At 32.9% G+C, this 26195-nt stretch overlaps 1 protein-coding gene across 1 annotated transcript; it reads left to right on the top strand.

The window, feature by feature from the left end:
- The first annotated feature begins 3838 nt into the window (after positions 1 to 3838).
- LOC133192401 (basic helix-loop-helix ARNT-like protein 1) lies at positions 3839 to 14481 on the top strand. The gene is made up of 10 exons (XM_061328413.1): positions 3839 to 3912; positions 4933 to 5090; positions 5261 to 5337; positions 6272 to 6361; positions 7742 to 7880; positions 8333 to 8479; positions 8958 to 9102; positions 11326 to 11432; positions 13078 to 13231; positions 13512 to 14481. The coding sequence occupies exons 1-10, from the start codon at positions 3839 to 3841 to the stop codon at positions 14479 to 14481; spliced, it is 2061 nt and encodes a 686-aa protein (XP_061184397.1).
- The last annotated feature ends 11714 nt before the right edge of the window (positions 14482 to 26195 follow it).

The raw sequence follows: 26195 nt of genomic DNA, 5'->3' as shown, positions 1-26195 counted from the left end.
AACACACAAGTTCACATATCCTTTATACAATGTAAATGACCTCATAAATATAAAGTATAATATGGTCAAAATAGACAAGGATAATTATTGTTTTTTACAAATAAAGTGGCACTTTGTCCTGTTTAATTGTAAATAGGTGTTGATATTTACATAAATTTCAACTAAAATATAAAGGTTAAACTTTTAAAGATAATTATAAACTAATTTTCAAATATATCACAAAGTCAGGTAATTTAAATGAGAGAAAGCATAATTATCACTCATAACAGCCGGGCAATGCCTGTATGAAAGAAAAGGTTTTTTTAGGGTTTACATCATTGCTAAATGGACTTGAAAGTTTATGAATCACTTAGGGTTGATACATCATTATATGTACAAATGATTCATGGTTGTCCCTAAGACCCTGGAGGTAATTCTGGGGGCGGGAATTTCCCTGCCTACATACCTACCTACGGTAGTTTTGGTATTGTATGCTCTCCATTAGGGGACGAACCCCAGACGTGCAGACAGACACCCTTCTACTTTTTAGCTCACCTGAGCCAAAGGCTCAAGTGAGCTTTTCTGATCAAAATTTGTCCGTTGTCTGTCATCGTTAGATTGTCGTAAACTTTTCACATTTTCATCTTCTTCTCAAGAACCACTGGGCCAAATTCAACCAAACTTGCCACAAAGCATCCTTGGGTAAAGGGGATTCAAGTTTGTTCAAATGAAGGGCCACGCCCTCTTTCAAGGGGAGATAATTAGGAATTAGTGAAAAAATAATGGCATCATTTAAAAACCTTCTTCTCAAGAACCACTGGGCCAGGAAAGATGAAACTTATGTGGAAACATCCTCAGGTAGTGTGGTCTAAGTTTGTTCAAATCATGACCCCCGGGGGTAGGGTGGGGCCACAATGGGGGATCCAAGTTTTACATAGAAATATATAGGAAAATATCTTTAAAAATCTTCCTCTTAAGAACAGCAAAGCCATGATTGGTCATATTTTTATGGAAGCATCCTCAGGTAGTGTAGATTCAAGTTTGTTCAAATCATGATCCCCGGGGGTAGGGTGGGGCCACAATGGGGGATCCAAGTTTTACATAGAAATATATAGGAAAATATCTTTAAAAATCTTCTTCTTAAGAACAGTAAAGCCATGATTGGTCATATTTATATGGAAGCATCCTCAGGTAGTGAAGATGCAAGTTTGTTCAAATCATGACCCCCGGGGGTAGGGTGGGGCCATAATGGGGGATCCAAGTTTTACATCGAAATATATAGGAAAATATATTTAAAAATCTTCTTCTTAAGAACAGCAAAGGCATTATTGGTCATATGTATATGGAAGCATCCTAAGGTAGTGAAGATTCAAGTTTGTTCAAATCATGACCCCCCCAGGGGTAGGGTGGGGCCACAATGGGGGATCAAAGTTTTACATAGAAATATATAGGAAAATATCTCTAAAAATCTTCTTCTTAAAAAACAGTAAAGCCATGATTGGTCATATTTATATGGAAGCATCCTCAGGTAGTGAAGATTCAAATTTGTTCAAATCATAACCCCCAGGGGTAGGGTGGGGCCACAATGAGGGATCCAAGTTTTACATAGAAATATATAGGAAAATATCTCTAAAATCTTCTTCTTAAAAACAGTAAATCCATGATTGGTCATATTTATATGGAAGCATCCTCAGGTAGTGAAGATTCAAATTTGTTCAAATAATAACCCCCGGGGGTAGGGTGGGGCCACAATGGGGGATCAAAGTTTTACATAGAAATATATAGGAAAATATCTCTAAAAATCTTCTTCTTAAAAAACAGTAAAGCCATGATTGGTCATATTTATATGGAAGCATCCTCAGATAGTGAAGATTCAAGTTTGTTCAAATCATTACCCTGGGGATAGGTTGGGGCCACAATGGGTGATCAAAGTTTACAGAGGAATATATAGGAAAAAGTCTTTTTCTCAAGAACAGAAAAGCCATGATTAGTCAAATTGATATGGAGGCATCTTTGGGTAGTGTAGAATGAAATTTATTCTAATGAGGGCCCCCGGGGGTAGGTTGGGGCCACAATGGGGGATCAAATTTTTACAAATGAATACATGGGAAAAAAAATCTGCTGCTCAAGAACAACAAGGCCATTTGTTATATTGATATGAAAGCATCATCAGGTAGTTTAAAATTCAACACCCCCCCCCCCCCCTCCCTGTAATCTTTTCAATACTTACTGATTTTTGCTTTTTTTCCTAGCCAATGTGCTCAGGTGAGCGATGTGGCCCATGGGCCTCTTGTTGAATGTCCTCTTCTATTTCTTAGGGACAACCCTGAAATGATTAATTCAGTCAGAAGCTTTGGAATCTATTGCATTGATATTAATTAATATATACACAAAGTAAATATTAACATGATCATGATTAATTGTGAATAACATATTCAGTGAGTATGTGAATGTGAGACCAAGCCTCAAGACCATAAACTGAGAATAGACTTAAGTCAAAATTTTGATTTTTAATATCTTGAGTTTTATCTAATGTATTTGCTTAAAAATGTGCTATTTTATATAACATTTAAATTCAAATATAAGATGAAAATTTTGTTTCAATATCAAAATTATTTCAAAAGATATATTGGTTTGAAAATTGACTTAAGTCTATTCTCATTTTATGGTCTTGGGGCCAAATAAAGTTGAAAATACATGTATATTTTAAGAATTATAGATAAATTTACAAGCCTGTCAGTGTGTTTTATTTAGATCAAATAAGTACATATATGTATGTAAGGCAACATTAGGTTATTTACAATACTTGAAGAAACTTGGGTCATTTAAATTGAATAGTCTTATTTTGGAAGTTCAAGGCCTTCCAAATAACCAATTGTGTATGCTGTGACAGGCCTTGAAGGACTTGAAGGGTAGTCTAAACAGCAACTCAGTCAAAATGGGATACCATTACTATACAAATGTAGCCCATTTCTAATCAAATCTCATTAAAAGAATTGATGCCATTGCCTCACAAAGAGTAAAAAAGTGCATATCAGACCTATTACAATGTACATGTATAATGCATTTCTTGTCATATGAATATTTAACAAGTACATATTAAGACAAAGTGTTACACATGTACATAAAAATTTTCAAAATTTTCTCATGGTAATCAGGGAAATCAATAATCTGTTGTTGATTTTTTTGCAAGAGATAATTAAGCTACATGTAAATGTGTATAATATTTTCCTACTTTGTCATGATTAATTAAGTATTCTTCTACTGATCATATTCGGTCGTAATCATATTGCACAGCCTGATAGCCATATATATAACATGTCTGGTAAAAACTTTCACCAATTAAGTTATACATGTGTGAATTGCTAAATCACTGTATAAATTCATTTATTCATCTGCTCAGAGTTTGTCCATCTGTTTACTGTCTATCAGCTAAAAATCGCACATTTCCAATGTCTCCCCAAGAATCTTTGGGCCAGTTTCAATTGAATTCACAAAAATGCATTCCATTGCAGTTAATTAAGATTCAAATTTTGAAAAACAATTTATGGTGGTGCATATATGGCATTATGCCCCCTTCAAAGGGGATATTATTGATAAATAATGAAAATTGGACTAGGTCATGTAATTTTCTTCTTGAGAAACATATTGAACTAGAACAAACAAGTACATGTATACACTGACAAAATGTCAGAGATACTCAAGCTGTAGAAAGCCAACTAAGAAGTGTCATAAATGTCCGTAAATGATATACATTGTAAGATGTACATGTAGGCTACTGAGATTCAATAACTTCTGTTGAATTAAAATATGCACTAGAAAACAAATAGTATAACACTGTAGCATTCTGAGATTAAACATGATCAATACTAATTTCAGCATAAAAAGAAAGGAGTCTGTCACTGGAGAGGAGAAATTTTTAGAGACCAAAAAGTAAGTCCTCATTTTAATACCAGTGTATATTTATGTAAATGTTATAAGCAAACACATGTTAGATTACCAGTTATAGGTTAATTTATCAGGTTTTACGTACATGTGAGAGTACATGTACTATATACATGATAATTAACTGTAACACATAATCGTATATCACATATAACAGGTATAATTTACAATAATCTCATGATAAAAATTTCACCAGCCCTGAGCCATATGAAGTCCCAGTTTTTATATCCTTGGATAACAAATCTGGGGAAGGGGCCGGCGTACATTAAAGACACTATAATTATATGTCCCTCTGTCTGTACACATTTTTTTCCTTGGAGATTATTCTGATTTAAATTTTTTTTTTTTTAGATTATTTAGATAATATAAATTGTGCTGGTACCATTGGAACATGTGCACATGGTATTTTCATTTTTCAGATTAATTTCTCAAAAATGAACAAATATTAAGATTTCATTCTGCATAACTTCTGTGATGACAGGATTATGAAGAGTGAATTCTTGTCGGGACATAACTTTTTAACTGAGAAACGTTACAAGCTGGTCGATACTTCTTAGAAAGCTTGCTTAAGACCAGAGGGGTATCTTGATCCTTTACCAAAGTAGTATTAAATGATCATTCTAGCCACAGCTCTAAAATGGAAAAAGTAACAACTCTTTTGGACAAGTTCAAGGTCATAATTGGTATGAGGTGTAAAATTCTTTTCCATAGCATAATAACAGAAGTAAGAAGGTTATACTTGCCCTCAGGGTTGATTATTGTCATAGATTATATCATGATCCTGGACAAAGGTCATTTAGACTCGACCAAGATCTCAGTGTTCAGAAGTGTCAGATTCTCAAGATCTCAGAAATGTTCAATTCTAAGACAAAGTTTTGCATAGAAGGCACATCCAAAGGTTATACTTGGCAAAATGTTGCTTTGACCAAGAGGTTAATTGTCATGGTTCTTAAAGTTGAATAAGAGCTCTTGTTCTCGCATTTTTAACTTATTTCATCCTGATGTCAGAAAACTTCGTCGAGAGGGTGAAAAACTTCGGAGGGAGCGGTTGAACCACACATTGAGCTTGCTGGCAGAGGAGGTGCCATGGCTGAAGCAATGTGAAAGGAGACCTGACAAGAGCAGCATACTAAAGCTTACTGTTAATTACCTCAAATTAAATATTGGTGAGACACTTATATATCCAGATAGGAATTCTTTTACTTGCTGGTTTTCTTATGCATCCGATATAAACATGAAAAAGGTTCATATTCTAAAATGTGATGATTAAGTTTTTAAGAAGTACTTTTATTTATTGTAAAAATGGTTATTAAATTTGGGTTACCTTGTCTTGTAGGTATAAAGAAAAGAAACTTGAATTCTATTCTGCCATCTTTCTTGAAAGATTCAGTGACTGAAGAGTTCTTGGAATCGGTAAATATAAAGATAAATACTAGGTCTTAGTTTATTATTGGCTGCATTTAACTTCCTCATGCATGTCAAATACTGTATGTGTACCTAAAGCTTTAGCAGCTTTGGGAAAGACAATAGTTCCCTAATTCATGAATACTGTCAACATTATCCTAAATAAATACAATGCTTGGGAGGACATCTGTAGCGCTTATGGTTACCATGGTTATGCCGATGACTATTTTTCAAGACATTGCGCTTAATTTTGAATATGTTAATTTACGTACATGTACAGTACGTAGCTTGAAACATTGAATATGATATGACAAACATTTAACATGTTGAATTTGTATTACATTGTAATACATACATGTAAGTCAGAAGGTGAAAAGGTATTTACTAGTTGGTTTTTGAATACACTGGTATGTAGCAATACTTAGACCAAACAAAAAAATATGTTTGTTTACTGTTACATGCTGAAATAAAATAGGGTCGGTAGGTAGGAATTTTTATTTATTTTATTGAATTTTTTTAATACACAAATTCACAGGAATTGGTTGAAGTACTTTCAATTTCGCTTGTTCGATAAAGATGCATGTAAAAGTTAAACTGACCCGCAAGTGACTTTCGGATTTTTATGATGAAAAAAATCTGGGTCGGCGATTAAATATAGGGTCGGTCGGGTAACCGTAAACAAACACATTTTTTTATTACGCCTTATATTTGTTTTGACATTATAATGCTAAAAATGTCAGACAAAAATGTTTTCATGTACATTGGTGATGGAAGTATGTTATAAAAATGCTTCAAAATAGTTACAATTATTTACAATACATTGTGAATAGAGCATAAATTAATTGGTACAGTATTTAGATTTTTTTTAATACAGTAACATGTATGTTTTATATAAATCTCTTTTTTTGACACAATATACCCAAATTTTACTCTGTTATTTTAGGTTGCTCATGGATCCTTGCTTATTGTGTCGGAGTCAGGGACTATACTTTACATGTCCGAATCTCTCACACAACAACTTGGCTGGCTCCAGGTATAATTATGGTAGTTCTGTTAAACTGAAATTCAGATTATTATGATATCAGGATGGTTTTGGTTATAATTTATTTTTTGGTGAAACTGGCTCCTAAAATGCTTATTGTATGCATTTTTTCATGTGTTACAACTGTATGTACAGTGTTTCCAAAAATGAATGGTATTGATTTAATCTCTACCTTTTTTTTCTCTGATGACTTCATCTGGATCATTAATTTTGTTTTTTTTTTCTGTATTTATTCAAACAAAAATGCCTTTATGATATAAGATAATTTTTAAAGTTTTTTTCATATAGTGCAGTTTGGAATATTTTTAGCTACTAGAACAAAGTAACACTAGTGAAAGGTTAAGGATCTTAGGGAGAACCACTTGCCTGGTTTTTGAAGGGTCCCTGGGAAAGGAAGGGCAAGTTAGCTTACGTGAACTTTGTTGTTTTTCACTTTGTGTTTTAATATACGGGTTAAAGGTCAACCATTATACCCCTTATCTTTTTTTTTCTCTGATGACTTCATCTGGATCATTAATTTTGTTTTTTTTCTGTATTTATTCAAACAAAAATGCCTTTATGATATAAGATAATTTTTAAAGTTTTTTTCATATAGTGCAGTTTGGAATATTTTTAGCTAAAACAGATAATTAAAGAAAAAAGTTCATTTAATTAATGTTTTCAGTGCATGGACTTGTTCATGTTTGAAAACGAAGATACAATCATAAACATCTTTTTAAGAAAAATTTACGTGACATTTATCATGAGTGTGGTAATTTAGCTGCGTAGTATGAAGTCGGTCAGTATCTAAAAAAGTGCATCTCCCAAAGAGTGCCAAAGAGAGGTAAACAAAAGTCTAATTAATTATGGTTTCAGTTGGACATGCTGAGTTATACTAAGTCCTAATCAATAAATGATAAATACAGTATGAATTTAAGTAACTATATAATTATTCATAATTTACACAATAATACATGATTTTTGCCATCTTTGTGAGAACTACAAGATATTTGTTTCACATTGATGATCCTAATGAGTTAAACTTAATTTGTTATGATCGAGTTTTGTCAGATTTTTTTTAAAACAGTGTGAGCTTTCATATAATTATATATATATTAATCAAAATGTTGGATTTTTGTAAATTCCCTAACCAGTTTTATTTATAAGCACATTTTTCTGGAAGTACCCCCTAGTTTTTGAACTTCAGTTTTTCGGAGTACATGTACTTATAACCAGTATTGTAATAATGCTAAGAGTGTATCTCATGTTTAAGTTTGAAACCAATAAACCCAGTTACTGCTTAATATTATGAATTTATTTCAGTTGTAGGGAAATTTCCATTATTTATTCATGATGTTGACTGTTCAATGATTTTAAACCCGACCATTTCAGGTGGATGTGTTGGGCAGCCCAATTAACAAGATGTTACACAAGGACGATGTGGAACTATTTAAATTACAGTTTAATCAAGACAACAATTTCCATTACACAACAGAACAATACACAGAGGAGAATAAAACTTATATACCAGGTACAAAAGAATTACATCTATCATGTCTATGTAAAGTATATTTACTATACCAGGAGTAAAATTATATGTACCGGCATGTGAGGGTTGAGATACAGCTTAGTTGGTCCTATATACATGTAAAAAAAAAAAAATGAAATATTTTTAAGATCTGAGTAAAGCTCCAGGATGGTGTCGACTTGGATATATACATATAAAGTAAAACTGTCTAATCCAACACCTGTGCAATCTGTTTCACTGTGAATGCCAACCTTTTTTGATTTCTAGTGTACAGCTTTCTTTGGTCTTTACACTATTCAATCCTACACCCTATCTATTCCGACATAAAATTTGTCTCCCAGTGCATGTCTGCCTGATTAGACAGGATTCACTAAACATATATTTTGTGAATGCCTTGTTTCTAATTTTTTTTCTGTAAGTTTGAAACTGTTCCATGTTCAACGATTGTATTTCAGTGCACTCATCAAGAAGAGTGAAGAGATCATTCTTTGTGAGAATGCAGAACCTGAGTCATGTATCAGGGACTACACCTAAGTATGAGGAAATGAGAATCAGTGGCCATGTTTATTGTCATACACAGGACAAGAAGAAGGACAGATCAGGTATGTCTACCATTATAAGCCTGAAACAATACATTCTGTTTTAATTTATGTTTTATTTTACAATATGTCAGTTTATACTTCAAGATTAAAAATCTTAAGTTAGCCTAAACAACATATTAGAACTTGCAGGCATGTCTGTAGTGATTATGGTCTTTATAAGCCCCCAACTATCTTGAATATACTTAAAAGTTTACTTATATCAGAAAGCTAGCATATAGTTTTTTTGAAGGACTAGTGGTCCTAATTATTAAAAGAATTTCAAATTACCTTAACTTTTTAATTATCTCCCCTTCAAGAACAAGGGAAAATCCCTTCATTTGAAGAAACTTGATAATTTGATATACACAAGGACACATTGTGGTAGGTTTTCTCAACTTGGCCAGTGGTGTCAATTATCTTTGCTTGAGAATGAAGAAAATAATTTATGTTTTTGGTAGTTAAAATGACATTGTAAAATTAAACAAAATCTTTTTTGCAGTTTTAAATGAGAGTTGGTTAGTAGGTGTTTGTATCCCAGTGGCACGACAGGCCTTATTGAACATGCAGGCTTATGAAGATAGCAACAATCCTGAATGGGTATCCCAGCATGCAATGGATGGCAAACTCTGGTATCAGGATCACAGGTGCTTTACTCTTATATTCTTGATCAGTCGTCTGTATGCAAATCTTAAATGTGTACCAAAAAAAAAAGAGAATGCATATGGCAGCCTCTACTGATCATGTGTTGGTTTATTTGTGTTAATTTTTTATTTGTGTGAATTGCACCTAAGAATATACCTGTGTTTCAGAATGTTTTCTAGGCCCCAAGAATGATATGTGGGGCATATAGTGTTCATACTCATGTCTGTCTTCCGTCTCTGTCCATCCATCACACTTTGCGATTGGCTCAGTTTCAGAAAAACTGTTCAAGATATGTTAACTGAAATACATACACTGATACATATTAGTGAGAGCTATTCATCTTTGGCATAATTTTTTGACATGATCTTCAATTTGACCTTGACCTCGCCATTCCTGATTTGGTATTATGCTCAGTTTCAAAGCAACTTTTCAAAATATTTGTATCAAAACTCTTGCACTGATACATGCATGTATTAGAGGGAGCTATTCAACTGTAGCATAATTTTCTGACCTTGACCTCACTTTTCCCTGTGTGTTAAGATCATTTTCAAAGCAACTATTGAAGATGTTTCTATCAAACTCTTACACTGATGAATATTATTGGGAGTTACTCAACTGTGGAATAATAGTGACCTTGACCTTTCCTATTATCTTGACTTCACTATTCCTAATTCTGTGTTTAGCTTGGTTTCAAAGCAACTATTGAAGATGTTTTTTTTTTTTTTAAACCAAAACTCTTACACTGATATATATTAGTGGTATTGCTTATCTATGTAATAATTTTCTTACCTTGACATTTCCTATGGCCTTGACCCCATTATTCCTTATTATGCATTTAACTCAGTTTCAAATAAACTATTCTTGATATTTTCATCAAACTTCATGCAAAATTTAAAATTAATTAGGCCTATTCAAATGTGTCATTATTTTCTAACCCTGACCCCAGTGACCTTTACCGCACTTTTCCGTATTATGTGTGTAGGTCATTTTCAAAGCAATTATTAAAGATTTTTTTATTAAAACTCTTACACTAATACAGATTAATGGGTCCTACTTCATAATTTTCTGACCTTGACCTTCCCTATGACCTTGACTCCACTTATCCTAATTTTGCATTTTCAAAGAAACTGCTTGCCAATGAGATGTTTTCTTCAAACTTCATAGAGTTATTTAACTGTGTAAAAATCTTTTGACCTTGACTTTCACATGGCGTAAGACCTCACAAGCACAGCAAAGAATAAAATGTTCAAAATATTTTCATCAACATGATCAGTCTTCATACACCAATACAAATTTGTAAGAACTATTTAACTGACAAAATTGTCTGATCTTGACCTTTTCTATGACCTTAACTTTTCAAGATATTTTAAACTATATAAAAAGTTACTGGTACATATTGGTAAGTCTTTAAGAGCAATCAAATCCTGTCATGATTTTTGACCTTGACCTTCAATGAGTGTTATTCCATTGACCTTGAACATTACTTTTTGAGGATTTTTTTTTTATCAAACTTCATATACTAAAATATTAATAGTGAGAGTCATTATTTTCTTACTTTGACCATTCAAATGAACAATGCCTTGAAATAAGTTCCTAATGATATGATGCTTACTGTAAGGTCAGTGGACCTTTGTTCTCTGAGTTCCCATACATATCCCAGGTTTAAGTTACATATGCACCATGCACAGATAACCACCAAGGGTGAAGTAATTTAAAAAAGAAAGCAATTCTTACGGACTTTCTACCAGATGGCATTTACAAGGTTTGGTCTTCAACGTCATGTAGATAAAATCAGTGATTTAGTTGTTTATAATGCAGAAAATCTAGTTTGTATCGCATATATTTTAGATTAATGTAAACAATTGATCCGCCTTTGTCATATATTTTAGATTAACGTAAACAACTGGTCTGCCATTGTCGCCTATGACGTATCACAGTCACTTGATCGCTATCTAATTAACTCGGATTTTTAATTCAGGGATTTTTTTTTTAGTCAAATAATGTTTTATTAACGCAATATATCTGCACCTAAACATAAATTTTATAAACTATGATTGTAAGTAACGTAATATGCTTTTAATTTCAAGCAATTAAGAAACATGCAATAAGTCCTTTAAAGGGGGAAACATTCTTGATTGGAGTAAAGAGAGCAATTGAAGATTTTATTTATGCACAATAGTTAGTTCAAACATTTACTTAATTCATTTATCATTTGAATCACACAGAATTGCCTTGGTAGTTGGAGTGATGCCAAATGAGCACATTGGAATGTCAGTGTATGACCTTGTCAACAAGAATGATTTGAAGGACATTGCCTGTAGTCACATGAAAAGTAAGCTCTCTATGTTTGATTTCTTTCCATTTATTTGCAATAAATTATTCAGTGCAATGGTTATGTAATATGAAGATGTCTTAATTATAAGCCCATCTGAACCAATATTTTAATGGTGATACATATTTTGCATGTATAAGAATGATATTAAATGTAGTCATTTGTTGTATCTTCAGAATATGTATTGCAACCAAAAAGAATGTCTTGATGACTTTGTTTAGTATTTATATGACTACACAATACCATCTTAGTCAAAATTCATTTAAATATACATGTATCAGGATCTGCATTTCTGTATACTCAAAGGCATAAAACCCTATTCCCTGCCAGGTTGTTGCACTTGAGAGAAAGAATGGTGCATCAATGAAAATGAAGGTCTTTTTGTATAATCAAACAAATTATGAGATGTTTGATTATGGATTGTGTGTATTCATACATGTAAAGTAGTACACATGTACCTGGTATTAGTTACAATACATGTACATGTAATTGTAATATTTCAAGCAGTAATTTTTACCATAACTTATCCATAAGATATTATACACTTATCCACTGGTTGTGAGTGGGATAGCTCTTTTATCAAACCCGCGACAGGAACTATTCCCCGAGGGCTTGCCCGAGGGGAATAGTTCCTGTCAAGGGTTTGAAGAAAGAGCTATCCCACTCACAGCCAGTGGATAAGCGTTTTATTATACTGATGTATCTCATAATTTCTGAGGGTTTGTATTACCTAATACTACAGTTTCATAGGCAAAACATGAAAAGAATAATTATAATAGTTTTGAGCAAGTATTTGGAATAAGATAACACTGCTGAATGAGCTGAAATCTTGATGACATCACAATGCTACTGAAGTCAGGATGACATCATCAGTCTATAGACTGATTATAGAAAATCAAAATTGGCGGCAAAAATTGCATGAAAATTTTCCGAGGGGTGGATAGCAAAAACTATACCCCGGGGTATAGCTTTGCTATGCGTGGAAATTTTCAGACTATAAAAGATAGTTATTTTACCTTCTTAACTTTATATAGGAAACATTTTAACAGAAGTATAATAATGGTTAATAGCAAATTCTTGTCATAAAAGTGTTTTGTATCTTTAGCTTAACAAATGAATTTTTACTTTTTAATTACTAGTATGACCAAGATTTACCAACATGAGATGTCAAAGAATGGTTAAAACTCAAAAACTGCTATGATATAAATTAATTGAAATGAAAAAAAGTCCAAGGCAGCTGCAAACTTAATAACCATGTATGATTGAAGAGCAATGATAATTGAATATTTTGTATATATCTACTTGTATTTTTAAAGAAGAGAATCCTATAGAGGCATTCAAAGTTTGAATCTATTGGGAGTTAGTGTAACTTCAATGGGTTATAAAAAGTTTACAAAATACTTTTATGCATATTGTGCACTACTCACTGATCAAAGGACATGATTAAGAAGCAATTAATTCTGGAGTGATATCCAGATATTTCCTTTTAAGGATATTGAATTTGCCTCTTTGATTAGAAAAAAAATCTCTATTTCATGAATTCATCAATTTTTTTCGATTCTTAAAAGTGATTATGAGATTGTAAAAATCTATGAATTTTGTTCTATCTTTTTCTCTCTTGCTGATTGGTATGTTTGTTTATAAGTTATGACAGATGATGAGATTCCGTGTACAGTGTTTAGGTTGAGCTCATTGAATGGTTGTGGTCCAGAGAAATACATCAAATCAAGGTCTGTGATAGTCAAAGATGCCTGGACGAAGAAGAATCTCTTCATTGTCAGCTTAAACCAGCATATTAGGTGAGTTCAGGAGTGACTAATGGTACATGTATATGAAGTCAGGTAAACAAGCACTTTCTGCAATTTATCTGCTCTAAGATGCAGAAGGCACTTTGTATGGAAGTGTATTAGTGCTTCTGTAAGTTTGAGCATTATTTTGTATTGTATTTTGTTTATTTACTGGGCTAGACCTTTATTAAGAATGGAATCTGACAATACTAATATTGTGTGCTAGCGTAGGTACATACATGTATTTTTTTCAATAACTGTTTAACTATTGGCCTAATAAATATAATTTCAGAGATGAAGAGGGACAGGTCTTACTACAGGAGCAGGGGAGGAGGGTGAGAGCATTAATAGCAGCCACCAAAAGTGTGACACTTCAAGAGAAAAACTTTAGTGAGGAAAACAGTGACACTGATGTGATATCAACAGCATCAGACACTAGCCAGTCCCCAGCCATCAGTGAAGGGAACTCTGATGATGTGATGGGATCAAAAAGCAGTGTAGACACTCAGAGTCCAAGTGACAGTGATTCAATCCCAGGGGTCACATTGGCTAGTGCTAGCCCATGTGAAGAAAGTGTATCTAATAGCAAACACTCCTTAAAGAAAGAATCACTTCCACTATTAAAAAGTCTTCTGATTGGGCCTAATCATATAAAAGGGACAGTAAATAAATGTGCAATTGTCGAGAGAAAGTCACAGAATAGTACTTCTCTGTCAGAAATTGAGATGTCTAGACACTTGAAGAAAGGTTATCAGCTTCTGAATATGAAAGCTGAATCAACAAACTATGATGAATTTTGTGAAAGGTTAACTGATATTAATAGCTCTATTAGTGTTACAGAAAAGGAAAATGTTTCTCTGGATATTATTGATGATGACCTTGTCAACCAAACTGTGACAGAAGTGCCACCTGCTGGGAAGTTGTCTCCAGCATCATTATCAGGGGGAAATAAGTCTGCTGTAAATAAGCAGCATTTCATGACTCAAATTTCTCAGTTTTTCCCGAGTGTGTCCTCAGAAGGTGTGTTACATGCAGGACAAAACCATTGTGAAATAAACACAAACAGTGCAAGCTCTCCTCGTCTGTCTGTAGTCAATTCTTCAAACAGGATATGTCCAATAGAGAAAAGGGGTAGTAGTACTTTGAACATGGGTGAGAATTTCATGGACTCCTCAACGCCATTACTTGAAAATAAAGAGGACAAATCAACAAAACTTACAGGTAAAAAATTTAGATACATTGATGACGGAGATAAAGCTTAAACTTAACCCATGATTTCTAGAAACCCAGCCTGAGGAAGTGTAAAAACTTGATAATTATATCTGACATGATGTACATGTACAAGTATTGCAATTTTTAGCTCACCTCAACGAAGTTGGGGGAGCTTATGTAATACCCTCGGCGTCGGCATCTCAGGTTAAGGTTTTTGGAGCAGTTTTCTTTTCAAGTACTTCTATGGCCTATTTTAGTCAGAGATGCATGGAGGATGCTTCTAGTGTGTTTTATTGTACCAGTCAAGGTTTCAGATGCTGCAATTTCAGCTGAAGAATGACCAGGTTAATGTTTTTTGAGCAGGTTAAAGTTTTTGGAGCAGGTCTCATTTCCAAGTAACTATAAACCCATTTATTGACCAAACTTGCATGGATGATACATCTAAGGATGCACACTACTGAACTTGCTTTGGATGCTGGATCTGACCTACATTTTCCGGATGAGTGACTAGGTTAAAGTTTTTGGAGTAGATCTCATTTCCAAGTAACTATAAGCCCTATATTGACCAAACTTGCATGGATGATACATCTAAGGATGCACACTACTGAACTTGCTTCGGATGCTGGATCTGACCTACATTTTCCGGATGAGTGACTAGGTTAAAGTTTTTGGAGTAGATCTCATTTCCAAGTAACTATAAACCCTATATTGACCAAACTTGCATGGATGATACATCTAAGGGTGCACACTACTGGACTTGCTTCGGATGCTGGATCTGACCTAAATTTTTGGGATGAGTGATCAGGTTAAAGTTTTTGGAGCAGATGTCATTTCCAAGTAACTATAAGCCCTATATTGACTAAACTTGCATGGATGATACATCTAAGGATTCACACTACTGGACTTGCTTCGGATGCTGGATTTGACTTACATTTTACGGATGAGTGACCAGGTTAAAGTTTTTGGAGCAGATCTCATTTCCAAGTAACTATAAACCCTATATTGACCAAACTTGCATGTATGATACATCTAAGGATTCACACTACTGGACTTGCTTCGGATGCTGGATCTGACCTACATTTTCCAGATGAGTGACCAGGTTAAAGTTTTTGGAGCAGATTTCATTTCCAAGTAACTATAAGGCCTATCTGAACCAAACTTGCATGGATGATGTATCAAGGGACGAACAATCTCAAAACTTGCTTTGGATGCTGGATTTGACTTGCATTTTCTGGATGAGTGACTAGTTTTAAGTTTTCAGATAAGTCTATTCCCAAGTAACTGCAAGCCCTATCAGACCAAAGTTGCATAAATGTTGCATCTAGGGATGCACACTCCTAGATTATTAGTTTAGTGTGGGACTTTGCCTTACTTAAAGACAACATTCGTTGAGGTGAGCTCTGTAATCTCTGATTACCTATGTTTTATTAAATTTTATGATACATCATTATATTTTTTCCCCTAACTATACACAGCTTTATTTGAAATTGCATATATATACATTATTTTTTTACATCTTTAGTGGTAACTTAAAATTTGTCAAATGCTATTTGTCATGTTTGTAACAGTATCCTTTTTTTTCCTGGAGAGGTGACCTAAATTGTGCAAAGTGTACTCGGATGAATTGAAATATTTGTGAATAGATCACAGATATTGGAAAGGCTTTTCTGTTCTGTGTTGCTCTTTTTCAGTTTTTATTATATTTGGGAACAATATTATCATTGTCACATGTACATGTAGATTATTTTAATTGCAGAATTGAATCAAGTCCAGTCTCCAACCATTTCCTCACAAAAATCACCAGTCAAAAGTGATTCAGTAAGTTCAGACTTAATGGGTAATAAATTCCATGAGATGAGATATTAAAAAAAATTACAAAGAGATGTAATTTTTGCTGTGTTTTCATCACCAATTATTAATATGTTTAATGTTTAAAGGATAGAAGAATCTGACAGTGTGTACAATAATTGTACTTTCAATACTGAAACATACATGTAGCAATCAAAGTAAAATTACTGTTTTACCAACATACTCTGAAATTGAAATTTGATTTTCTTTTGCATTGTAGTGTGTTCAACACTCAAGTGAGAAAAACGTAGAGTTACGGTTTTACCAACAGCTTAAGAATAAACATAACACTCTAGCGAAAAGTTTACATTCCCAGAGTCAAGAACTAAACACCATGAAGAAAAACCTGCAGGGCTATAAGCCTTATCCCAAACTCAGAGAAAAGTTAAACCTCCTCCAAGTAAGCTATGTAATTTTTTTAGCTCACCTCGACGAAGTCGAGATGAGCTTATGCTATACCCCCAGCGTCGGCGTTAGCGTCGGCGTCCCAGTTAAAGTTTTAGGAGCAAGTCCCATTCCCAAGTAACTATAAGCCCTATCTGGACCAAACTTGCATGGATGATGCATCTAGGGATGGACACTACCACACTTGCTTCAGATGCTGGATCTGACCTAGATTTTCCAGATGAGTGACCAGGTTAAAGTTTTTGGAGCAGGTCCATTCTCAAGTAACTATAAGCCCGACCTGGACCAAACTTGCATGGATGATGCATCTAGGAATGGACATTACCACACTTGCTTCAGATGCTGGATCTGATTTAGATTTTCCACATGTGAGACCAGGTTTAGATTTTGGAGCAGTCTCATTCCATAGTGACTATATGCCCTACCTGGACCAAACTTTCATGGATGATGCCTCTAAGGATGTACACTAACCAACCTGCTTAGGATGCTGGATCAGACCTAGATTTTCCACATGAGTGAATTTTAGCCATATTTTAACCAAATTAGCATGGATGATGATATATCTAGGGATGGACACTTCCAGACTTTCTTTGGATTCTGAATCTGACTTATATTTTCCAGATGAGTGACCAGGGTAATTTTTTTTTTGGAGTAGCTATATAATATTATGGCCTGTTATGATTAAACTTGCATAGATGGTGCATTTAAGGATGAAACTTCCAGACTTGCTTTGGATTTTGGAACTGACCAAAATTTTCTTGATTAGTAAACAGGTTAAAAGTTTTTTGAGCAGGTCTATTTCCAAGTAACTATAAGTCCTACTTAAACCAAACTTGCATGGATATGGATCTTGGGATGTACCCTAACTAGAAAAAAAATAGGATGTGAAATTTGCCTTACTTATATATAGCATTTGTCGAGGTGAGCTTCGTAATCTTTGATTACCTATGTTTTCACAAGCAACATGTCAGTTATAGAGGAATCTATATGTTTGTTTGGAAATCTTGTATTTTTGTTGTGTCTCTCCACTCTTTGCATTGAATTGGATCAAAATTTTAACCAGTGGATTTTTTAGGACAGTAATCCAAGGTTATCTGAACAAGGTCATGACCTTGACAAAGTTAGTAATCATTTTGTTTATTAATAACTGTAGTACATGAAAGTTAATTCTTTGCTGAAAGGTTGTAATTACTAGCTATGTCAATATATTGTAATTACTAGCTATGTCAATTTATTGTAACTACTAGCTGTGTCAAATATATTGTAACGTCAATATATTGTAATTACTAGCTATTTCAATATATTTAATCTAGGTCATATTGATTTATTGATTGAAGTAAAATAAAATTCTTATATGTAGCATAATGTAACTTTATATTTAAAAACAGATAAATATTAAAAACTCACAATTGCAGGGAAATGGTCAGAGGGTTTGTCTTGGCTTTAAAGCAAGTCAGAACAAGACAAATATCATTGACAGATCTGGAAAAAAAAATCATAACTGGAGTTGTATATGAACATTTCTTTGCATGGCCATGTAGGAAAATGGTCTAACATGGAAAAAAAAATTTACATTGAAATACATATTTTCCTCAAGCACACCTTTTTTCTAATTATTGTGTCTTTTTGGTTTCAGAGAGAAGTACAAGAACAAAGCACAATGTTACATGACTTAGAGAAGCTGATGATAGAGAAATTTTCAACAACTTTGACAAGTGCACCCATGACTTGAAGAAAGTCAACTGGGATAGCTTCACACATTGCACATTGGTAATGTGTTTTAATTAAGATCCTCTGTAAAGGAAACTCACATTTGCTTTTTGCTGATTTTTCTTGTTTATTGGGTAAAGTGAGTTCTTCTCTCTTTGGAACAAGTAGAAGCAATAAGTTGAATTTTGTACTCCATCGATGTCCTTAACTGTTAATGTATTGGCTTATGGGTGTGTTAGAGTTATGCTTTTTTTTAGCTTACCTAGAAGGCTCTAGTGAGGTATTCAGATCAAAGCTTGTCTTAAGTGTCCATCTATCATGTAGAATGTGCCGTCTCGCTGTCTGTAAACTTTTCACATTTTCATCCTGCCTTCCAGAACAGCAAGCCTTAGCTTGAACAGCCTTATTTTTAAAATATAACAATAGACACAAAGTATTTGTGGGTAAAAAGAATTCAGTTGAAGCATGTTCAGATATAGGGCTTACCGGTATATACCGGTAGTCCCATTTTTGAGATAAGCAGGAAACAGAGTAGAACAGGTTGGGCACAGTTCCTTTTTCAGGGAAGTATTACTATAAAACGGGATTATTCTTCTTTTCAGTAATAAAAAACATTACTGTATACAGGAATTTTCATCATATTTTTAAAATAATGCCCCGAATCCGTTTATCAAATAAAAAGTGCATGAAAAATACGACATGATGTGTTTAAACTTTATTAAACCAACCTCATTGACAAAAAATTTCGGTCCTTTACTGCTGCAGACAGGAGTAAAATGAGATTTAATCGTACGACATCATGAGTATTCTTCAAACGGATGTGAATATTTCCTTATAAGTTATATTATTATTTGTTCAAAAACGGAAAATTTCATAGCTTGGTTTCGTGGAGGTGACATCTTTTGAACATGCATAGGAATTTAAACTCACGTGCAGCAGTAATCCACGACTTTTACTTTAATTTTCCCTGTTGATAAATGATACGAAAAGTATGGAATCTTATAAGGGCATTCATGCTAAAACCATCTTTGAAAAACTACGTTTTAAAATTTAATATTTCAAATAATTATTTTCATTTGTAAAAGAAGCAGTGGTATAAAAAATTATTTTTATGATGTCTTTGAAAGAAATGATATAAAATTAAACTAGAAAGAATAATTTCATGAACGAGTTATCAAGTGCTGAACATATACAATCTCACAATTTTAACACAGATTAGCTTCCGTAAGAAATTTATATCGTAGAAATATTTCATCACTCTTTTTCAGCATTTTGCAGCGATAAGTATTGTAGTTTTGAGCATACGTACACTTAGTAGACTATAAATATTTAGAGGATGTGAAAATATTCTTGCACTTAATCTTTTATTCAAAGAAAACATGAAAATAGAGAGTAAACGAGTGAAAATTCCTGTATATGGTATTTTTTTTATTACTGAAAAGAGGAATAATCCCGTTTTATAGTAATACTTCCCCGAAAAAGGAATTGTGCCCAACCTGTAGAAAGGGTGGTGATATTTGAATATTTTAAGAATCACAAGCATGATCCAAAAAAGAAAAAAAAATTAGTAGAAAAGTTTCATAATACCCATACATTTAAGTTTTACAACATTTCTTTGTTGAATCTGAATTATTCAGATTCATTCAAATACCTCACTTCTCCTTTGGATGAGGGTGCATTGACTGGAATATTTAGAAAAATTGTTGCCAGGTTAGATTCTTCAAAATGTATTGAATAACAGAGCTTGAATTTCCAATATTGATATGAAATCATTTTCAAGAAGTATAAATTCATTTAGTTTGTGTACACCCCCCCCCCCCCATCCTCAGTGTAAGGATTGGGCTGTAGATACGGGGAAACAGTATAGGCACAGAGTTTCCTGAATATATGTAGTCTTTCTCTACTACCATATATGAATGCAAAAGAAAAAAATTGATATCAAACTTTAATACACTGAATACATGTATTGAAAAATTTAAAGCCATGCATTTTTATGTTGGGACCATTATAATGCGTTTATTTACATGTATCTACAAATTTACTTGTAGCCCACGTGTCAGGTAGAGAAATGTGATTCAACTGAGATTGTATCCCATATCAGACTCTTGTTTTTTCTTTTAATTGTCCATGTGTGAGATTTTTCTATGTCGAGAATATATTTAGATATATCTGATATGAAATCCAGGGAGATGGCTTTATTTATCATTGATTTCCTTAGATTAAAAAGTACATGTATATGACTGTGTAACTATACATGTATATCATATTTGTTAATATATATCTATCACATTTGTTTATATATACATCATCAATATTTATATTTATAATATTTGTTTGTATCATGTTATATGTTGATAAAATTGTTGTATACTTATACATGTACTAATATATATTTTTTTATGGCCCTTTTGGTTTGGAAATGAATGCTAATAGTGCTTGCTATAAACAACGAAATGAAATGTCCCTTGCCCATAGGAATTTTGATGAAATATTTGTTTTTATGTAAATTTTATGAGAACTTCATGTTTGAATCTTAACTAATATTTTAGGCTGATATAATGGAGGATTTGGTGCACATATTATTTTTGATCTGTCTGTCTGTCTAGCTGTCTTTCTGTTTGTCATCAAAATTTTGAACCTTTCCCCTTAATTTTTGAATGGTTGGTGCTAAGCTTTCATATTTCCCTTGTATATTCCTTGTGACAAGACCTTTCTCTAGGTACCAACATATTTGACCTCTTGACCTCGGAGTTTGACCTACTTTTGCAAAAACTTTTGAACAGATGGAGCATATTTCACATGTGTATTTCTTCTGCCTAGACCTTTTTTTAGCACCAACATTTTTGACCTTTTAACCTTGACCTTTGAGTGTGACCTTCTTTTGAAAACCTTTAACCTTGGCCATAACATTTTAACGGTGGGTGTTAAGACTTTCATATATCACCTGTGTATTCCTTGTGACAATTCCTTTCTTTTTTGACCCCTTGACTTTGTCCTTGGAGTTTGACCTTCATTTAAAAAAAACTTAACCTGCCTATTATTTTTGAGGGGTTGCTGCTAGGGCTTTTGTATTTTACTTATGTATTCCTTGTGGCAAGACCTTTCCTTTGGTACCATTATTTTTTGACCTCATGACATAGACCTTTAAGTATGACCTACTTTTTGAAAATCTTTAACCTTGGCCATATTTTCTGAATGGTTGGTACTAGGGCTTTTGTGTTTCACAGGTGAACAGTGTATCCCTTGTGACAAGACTTTCTTTCAGTATTAACATTTTTGAATTCTTGACCTTGGATTTTGACATACATTTGAAAAAAGTTGTTTTGAACATATTAAAAAAAATTAACCTTGGCCTTGAGCTGCCATATGGGGGCATCAGTGTTTCACAAACACATATTGTTTTAATCTAGTGATTATCCTTTGCCCTGAAGAATTTTGATGTAATAGGTTTTTTTTTCATAAATTTTATGAGAACCTTATGTTTGACTTTAATTTTTGTTAATCTAGTAATTGTCTGTTCTCAATATGTCTGAAATAGACCTTTTTCATATTTACATGCTTGTCTGACTTCTTATAATTTCCTTTTTCAAAAACAAATATGTTTAGATATTGATTCCATGGTGGTTTTTTTTTTTGTTTTTTTTTTTTACTAGATGGTAAACAAATTATGGTTACTTTTTCATACTGTTTTCAAAGAATTTTCTGGTAAGATTACTTGAAATATATTAACATTGCTAGTTAAAATCATTTAAGTGCCGAAAATAAGGGACAATCAACGATTGAAATGTCTATTTTCTACTTTTGAAATGTTTGTTAACAATCTCTATATATTTTCCTAATATGCAAGTCTCAAAAATCTTAAGAGAGGTGGGGGTACTTTAAATTTTTACATTTCAAACTTTTTTTTTTTTTTGTAATATTTCCTTACACCCTTCACAAAATTCATTGAGAAAGTAGGACTGTTTCCAAATGAGATAATGGATTTAATATTGCTTCATACATCATTATTTATCATACATGTATGAGTGTTGTGACGTGTAGTGTTTGTGTTTCTGTACAACCAAGACTCTGACTCAACTATATACTAGTGTTCAGCATGCTTAATTGGATTTCTGCTTCTGATGCTGCACCTATATCTTACATGTATGCTTGGGGAACTTTGGCTAAGAAGTGTCTATAGGTGTGCATGACATTGTATTTCTAGCTTATAATTATTGGTTTCCAGACCAGACTTTTGTATTATTATATTGACATGGATGCTGCACTTACTATCATATGTATGTACTTGAATGTCCTTGGTTAAGGTGTGTTAAGGAGGGATTCTTCTCATCTTTATGGTACTTAAAAATGAATGAAATTTTCATAGATTTGAGAAGATAATATCACTAAGTTATGGTATCAGTTCGATTAAATTTGAGCATCTTATTTTGGGAGCAAGGTCAGGTCAAGGTCATTATCTTTGTCCTTGACATTAAGAATAAAAAATTACTGTTTGCCAATCATGTGATGCCTGCTTCAGTTTCAAATAATTTTTTTTCCTTTTTTTGCATAAAAAGGAGATACCAGTTGGAGTCTATCAGATAAACTACCAAGTTGATCAGATAAATAATTTAACCAAAAAAGGTATCTGTAAACCCAAGTTTCCTCTATTTTGCATGAAATTTTAAGGGATTATTTGTTATTTTCTATGTTAAAAGTGTATTCATTTTTTCACATATATTGAAGAAGTCATATAAATATACAAAATGATACAATAACAGAAAAATTGACCATCAAGTAAGAGAGAAAAACACTTTTTATTGATTTTTCACTCAAATGTGCTTAAAGATTGGAAGCTTTCAAATTAATTAGCTTATAAGATAGAAAAATCATATTTATTTGTTATAATATTGTAAAACTTCAGTCCAAATTTTTTTTTTCATTTACTTCATAAATTTCCTTCAAGCTTTTGATTGTTTAAAACGTGATCTAAATTCGTTATCCTGTTGTTATGTTGAAAAGCAGAACAAGCCGGCAAATTCACGAAAAAATATTGTCCCTGCTAGATTTTAAACTCAGTTTTCTGTTTCTATGTAAAGTTCTACAATTGTGAAATTGAAAAAAGTAGGATCTTCCCTAACATCTCAGTCAATATGATAGTTATTTAAGAAAATATTTTTAGTCAGAAACCAGACAAGAATTCTTCCTTAAGGCTTTTCCTTGCTTGTCTTAAGTTATTCCCAAACCAAGTATGCACATGTTGCATTAATGGAGGTTTATGATGCATGCTTTAGATGCAGCAATTGACATACTTTTTATGCTTCAGTGTCTCTGGTGATGGGCTGTATTTACATTGTTTATTCTATAGTATGAGTGGTACACAAACCAAATTTATACTCATCTGGTACATGTACATTTATGGATGCTTTGATCATGCCATGCTGTATATCAAATATTAGTACATGTATATAACCTATAAAGGATACAAGCTCTGCAGGGACTGTTATAATTATTTGTGTACTTTATAAATGTTTGTTCTTTTATTTGTTATAACCATGACAAATGGCAGCTGCTTTGAAATAAGAATGACATATATTAAAAAGTCACACAAGTCCACGAGTGCTGTGGGATAGTGTACTGTTGCTACTATAATACTACCGATTTATACAGTCAGAGTCCCATACTCATTCCCAAGAGGAGCATTGATTTCATAATTTGATCAATACAGTAACTGTTCAGTCAGATTTTTTTTTCATCAAAAATTCAGAAAATTTTATTTTACTTGCCATGAGTCCCCAGTTGTTTCAATACATACATGTGTACATTTAATTTCAAAATAAAGGGGACAATTCTGTTTATTTGTATTCCGTAGAAAAGGTAAAGCTCATACGTAGGTGAGCTTTTCTGATCAAAATTTGTCCACGGTCATTAACAAGACATTAAAGGGGATCAAAAATTTACATGGTAATTTATAGGAAAAAATCATAAGTTTACAAATCTTGTTTCTCTGCAGGGCCATGATTAATCTCATGAATATGCATGCAGACACGCATAGTGCAGATTTAATTTAATTCATGGCCCTTGGGCTTGACATGGGAATATACAAGAAAAAAATATTTGCCAAAAGAGTAGCAGACTAGGGCCCTGATTATATAAGTCATAAAAATTAATATACAACCATCCACAGATAGTGCAGATTCAAATTTGTTAGAATCATGGTCCCAGGGAGTAGGATTGGGTCACAAAAGATGATTAGTTTTACATGTGAAATTAAAAAAAAAAAATCTTTTCAAGAGTAGCAGGGCCACACTAGATTATATTGCATGTAATAATATTGCAGCATTCCATAGTTATGCAGATTCATGTTTGTTGTCAAATTATTGACCCTAAGGTTAGGATGGAGCTAAAATTGGGGATTTATATGTATACAGGAAACTGATCCTTAAAATGTCCTTCTCTCAAGAACAGCAGGACCAAACAAGGTATATTACATGTAATATTGAAGCATGGCCATGTTTGTGGATTCTAGCCCAGTCAAATCATAACCAATTGGGGTTAAGTTGAGGCTACAAAAATCTTATAGAAAGCCTATGAAGAACAGCAGAACCAAGGTAACCCTGCTGAGCATTGTGGCCTATGGGCCTGTTATTTCTTTTTTATTTGAACTAGTGTAAGTCCATTTTATGCTGCATATATATGTTTCACATGTGGATGAAGGTTAAATTTTATTCTGAAATAATTTGCAATACCTTATTGGTTATGGTAAATAGTAATTATTGTGAATTAATATCCTAGGGATTTATAAACATGTATAAAGTAAACTCTAGTGGCTTAATTGTGTCCATTGATAAGATGAAGAAATTCATTGGAGTTAAATTGAAAACATTATATAGGTATACAATTTTCAGTTTTATGTAGTACTGAATTATGTCAAAAATGTCATTTTTTCCTGTTTTTAAAAATGATTTTATTTTTATTTAATTGTTTGTGGGTATGGTTTTGTATTTTGTGAATTCACTACCAGTAATTATTCTTTTCAACTGGCAATTCTTAACAGTCTCTTTGTATGAACTTTCTGCAGTGTATAGCTTAAATTTCCTCAAATTTCCTTAAATTTTCCAGCATAACATTTTAAAAAGCATAACATTCTAGTAATTAAGCCACTAGCAGACCAGGGGAAACTGATGCTTAAAGCTCTTGCTAAGAAACACTTACATGTACATGGATTAAGGCTTTCATTATAGCCACACATTAACATTTAACTTGGACATATCAGAATCCTTAGATTTGAAACAGAAAACTGCAGCATTAATCAAGAGTGAAATGGAAACTTGAAAGACTCAAGTTAAACTTAAATAAATGTAAAATTTGTAATTTTACATTTCATGTCCTTGTCAATTATTTGAACAATTATGTAACATTTCAGTTATTTCAAATGTCTATCTTTATTAAATTAAACACAGTTACTCAAGGTTTTTTAGTACAATATTACAATATTCTATGTGGATTTATGCACTAATCAATCATTTTTAACTCACCTGAGCCAAATGGCTCAAGTGAGCTTTTCTGATCGAAGGGTATGTGTCCGACATCCATCTGTCATGTGCTGTCTATAAAGTTTTCACATTTTTGACTTCTTCTCAACATCTCCTTAGCCAGTTTGAACCAAAATTGCAAAAGAGCATCCTTAGGTGAAGGCAAAAAAAAGTTTGTTCAAATGAAGGGCCATACTGTCTTTCAAGGGGAGATAATCTTTAAAAATCTTCTTTTCAGTAACCACTGGGCCAGAAAAAATGAAACTTACATGTATGTGAAGCCTTCC

This window comes from Saccostrea echinata, unplaced genomic scaffold (genome assembly GCF_033153115.1).
Source record: "Saccostrea echinata isolate AGI-Se365-2 ecotype Australia unplaced genomic scaffold, CSIRO_AGI_Sech_v1 ptg000025l, whole genome shotgun sequence".
NCBI classification, from domain to species: Eukaryota; Metazoa; Mollusca; class Bivalvia; order Ostreida; family Ostreidae; genus Saccostrea; species Saccostrea echinata.
This window is presented reverse-complemented; position numbering and strand designations above follow the sequence as displayed.

What these genes read in the sequence shown, in the direction of transcription:
- LOC133192401 (XM_061328413.1), top strand. Translation starts at nt 3,839, where the DNA reads ATGATCAATACTAATTTCAGCATAAAAAGAAAGGAGTCTGTCACTGGA. An exon ending in AACAACTTGGCTGGCTCCAG is followed by an intron (nt 6,362 to 7,741) that starts GTATAATTATGG and finishes CGACCATTTCAG; the next exon opens with GTGGATGTGTTGGGCAGCCC. An exon ending in TGCCTGTAGTCACATGAAAA is followed by an intron (nt 11,433 to 13,077) that starts GTAAGCTCTCTA and finishes TTTGTTTATAAG; the next exon opens with TTATGACAGATGATGAGATT.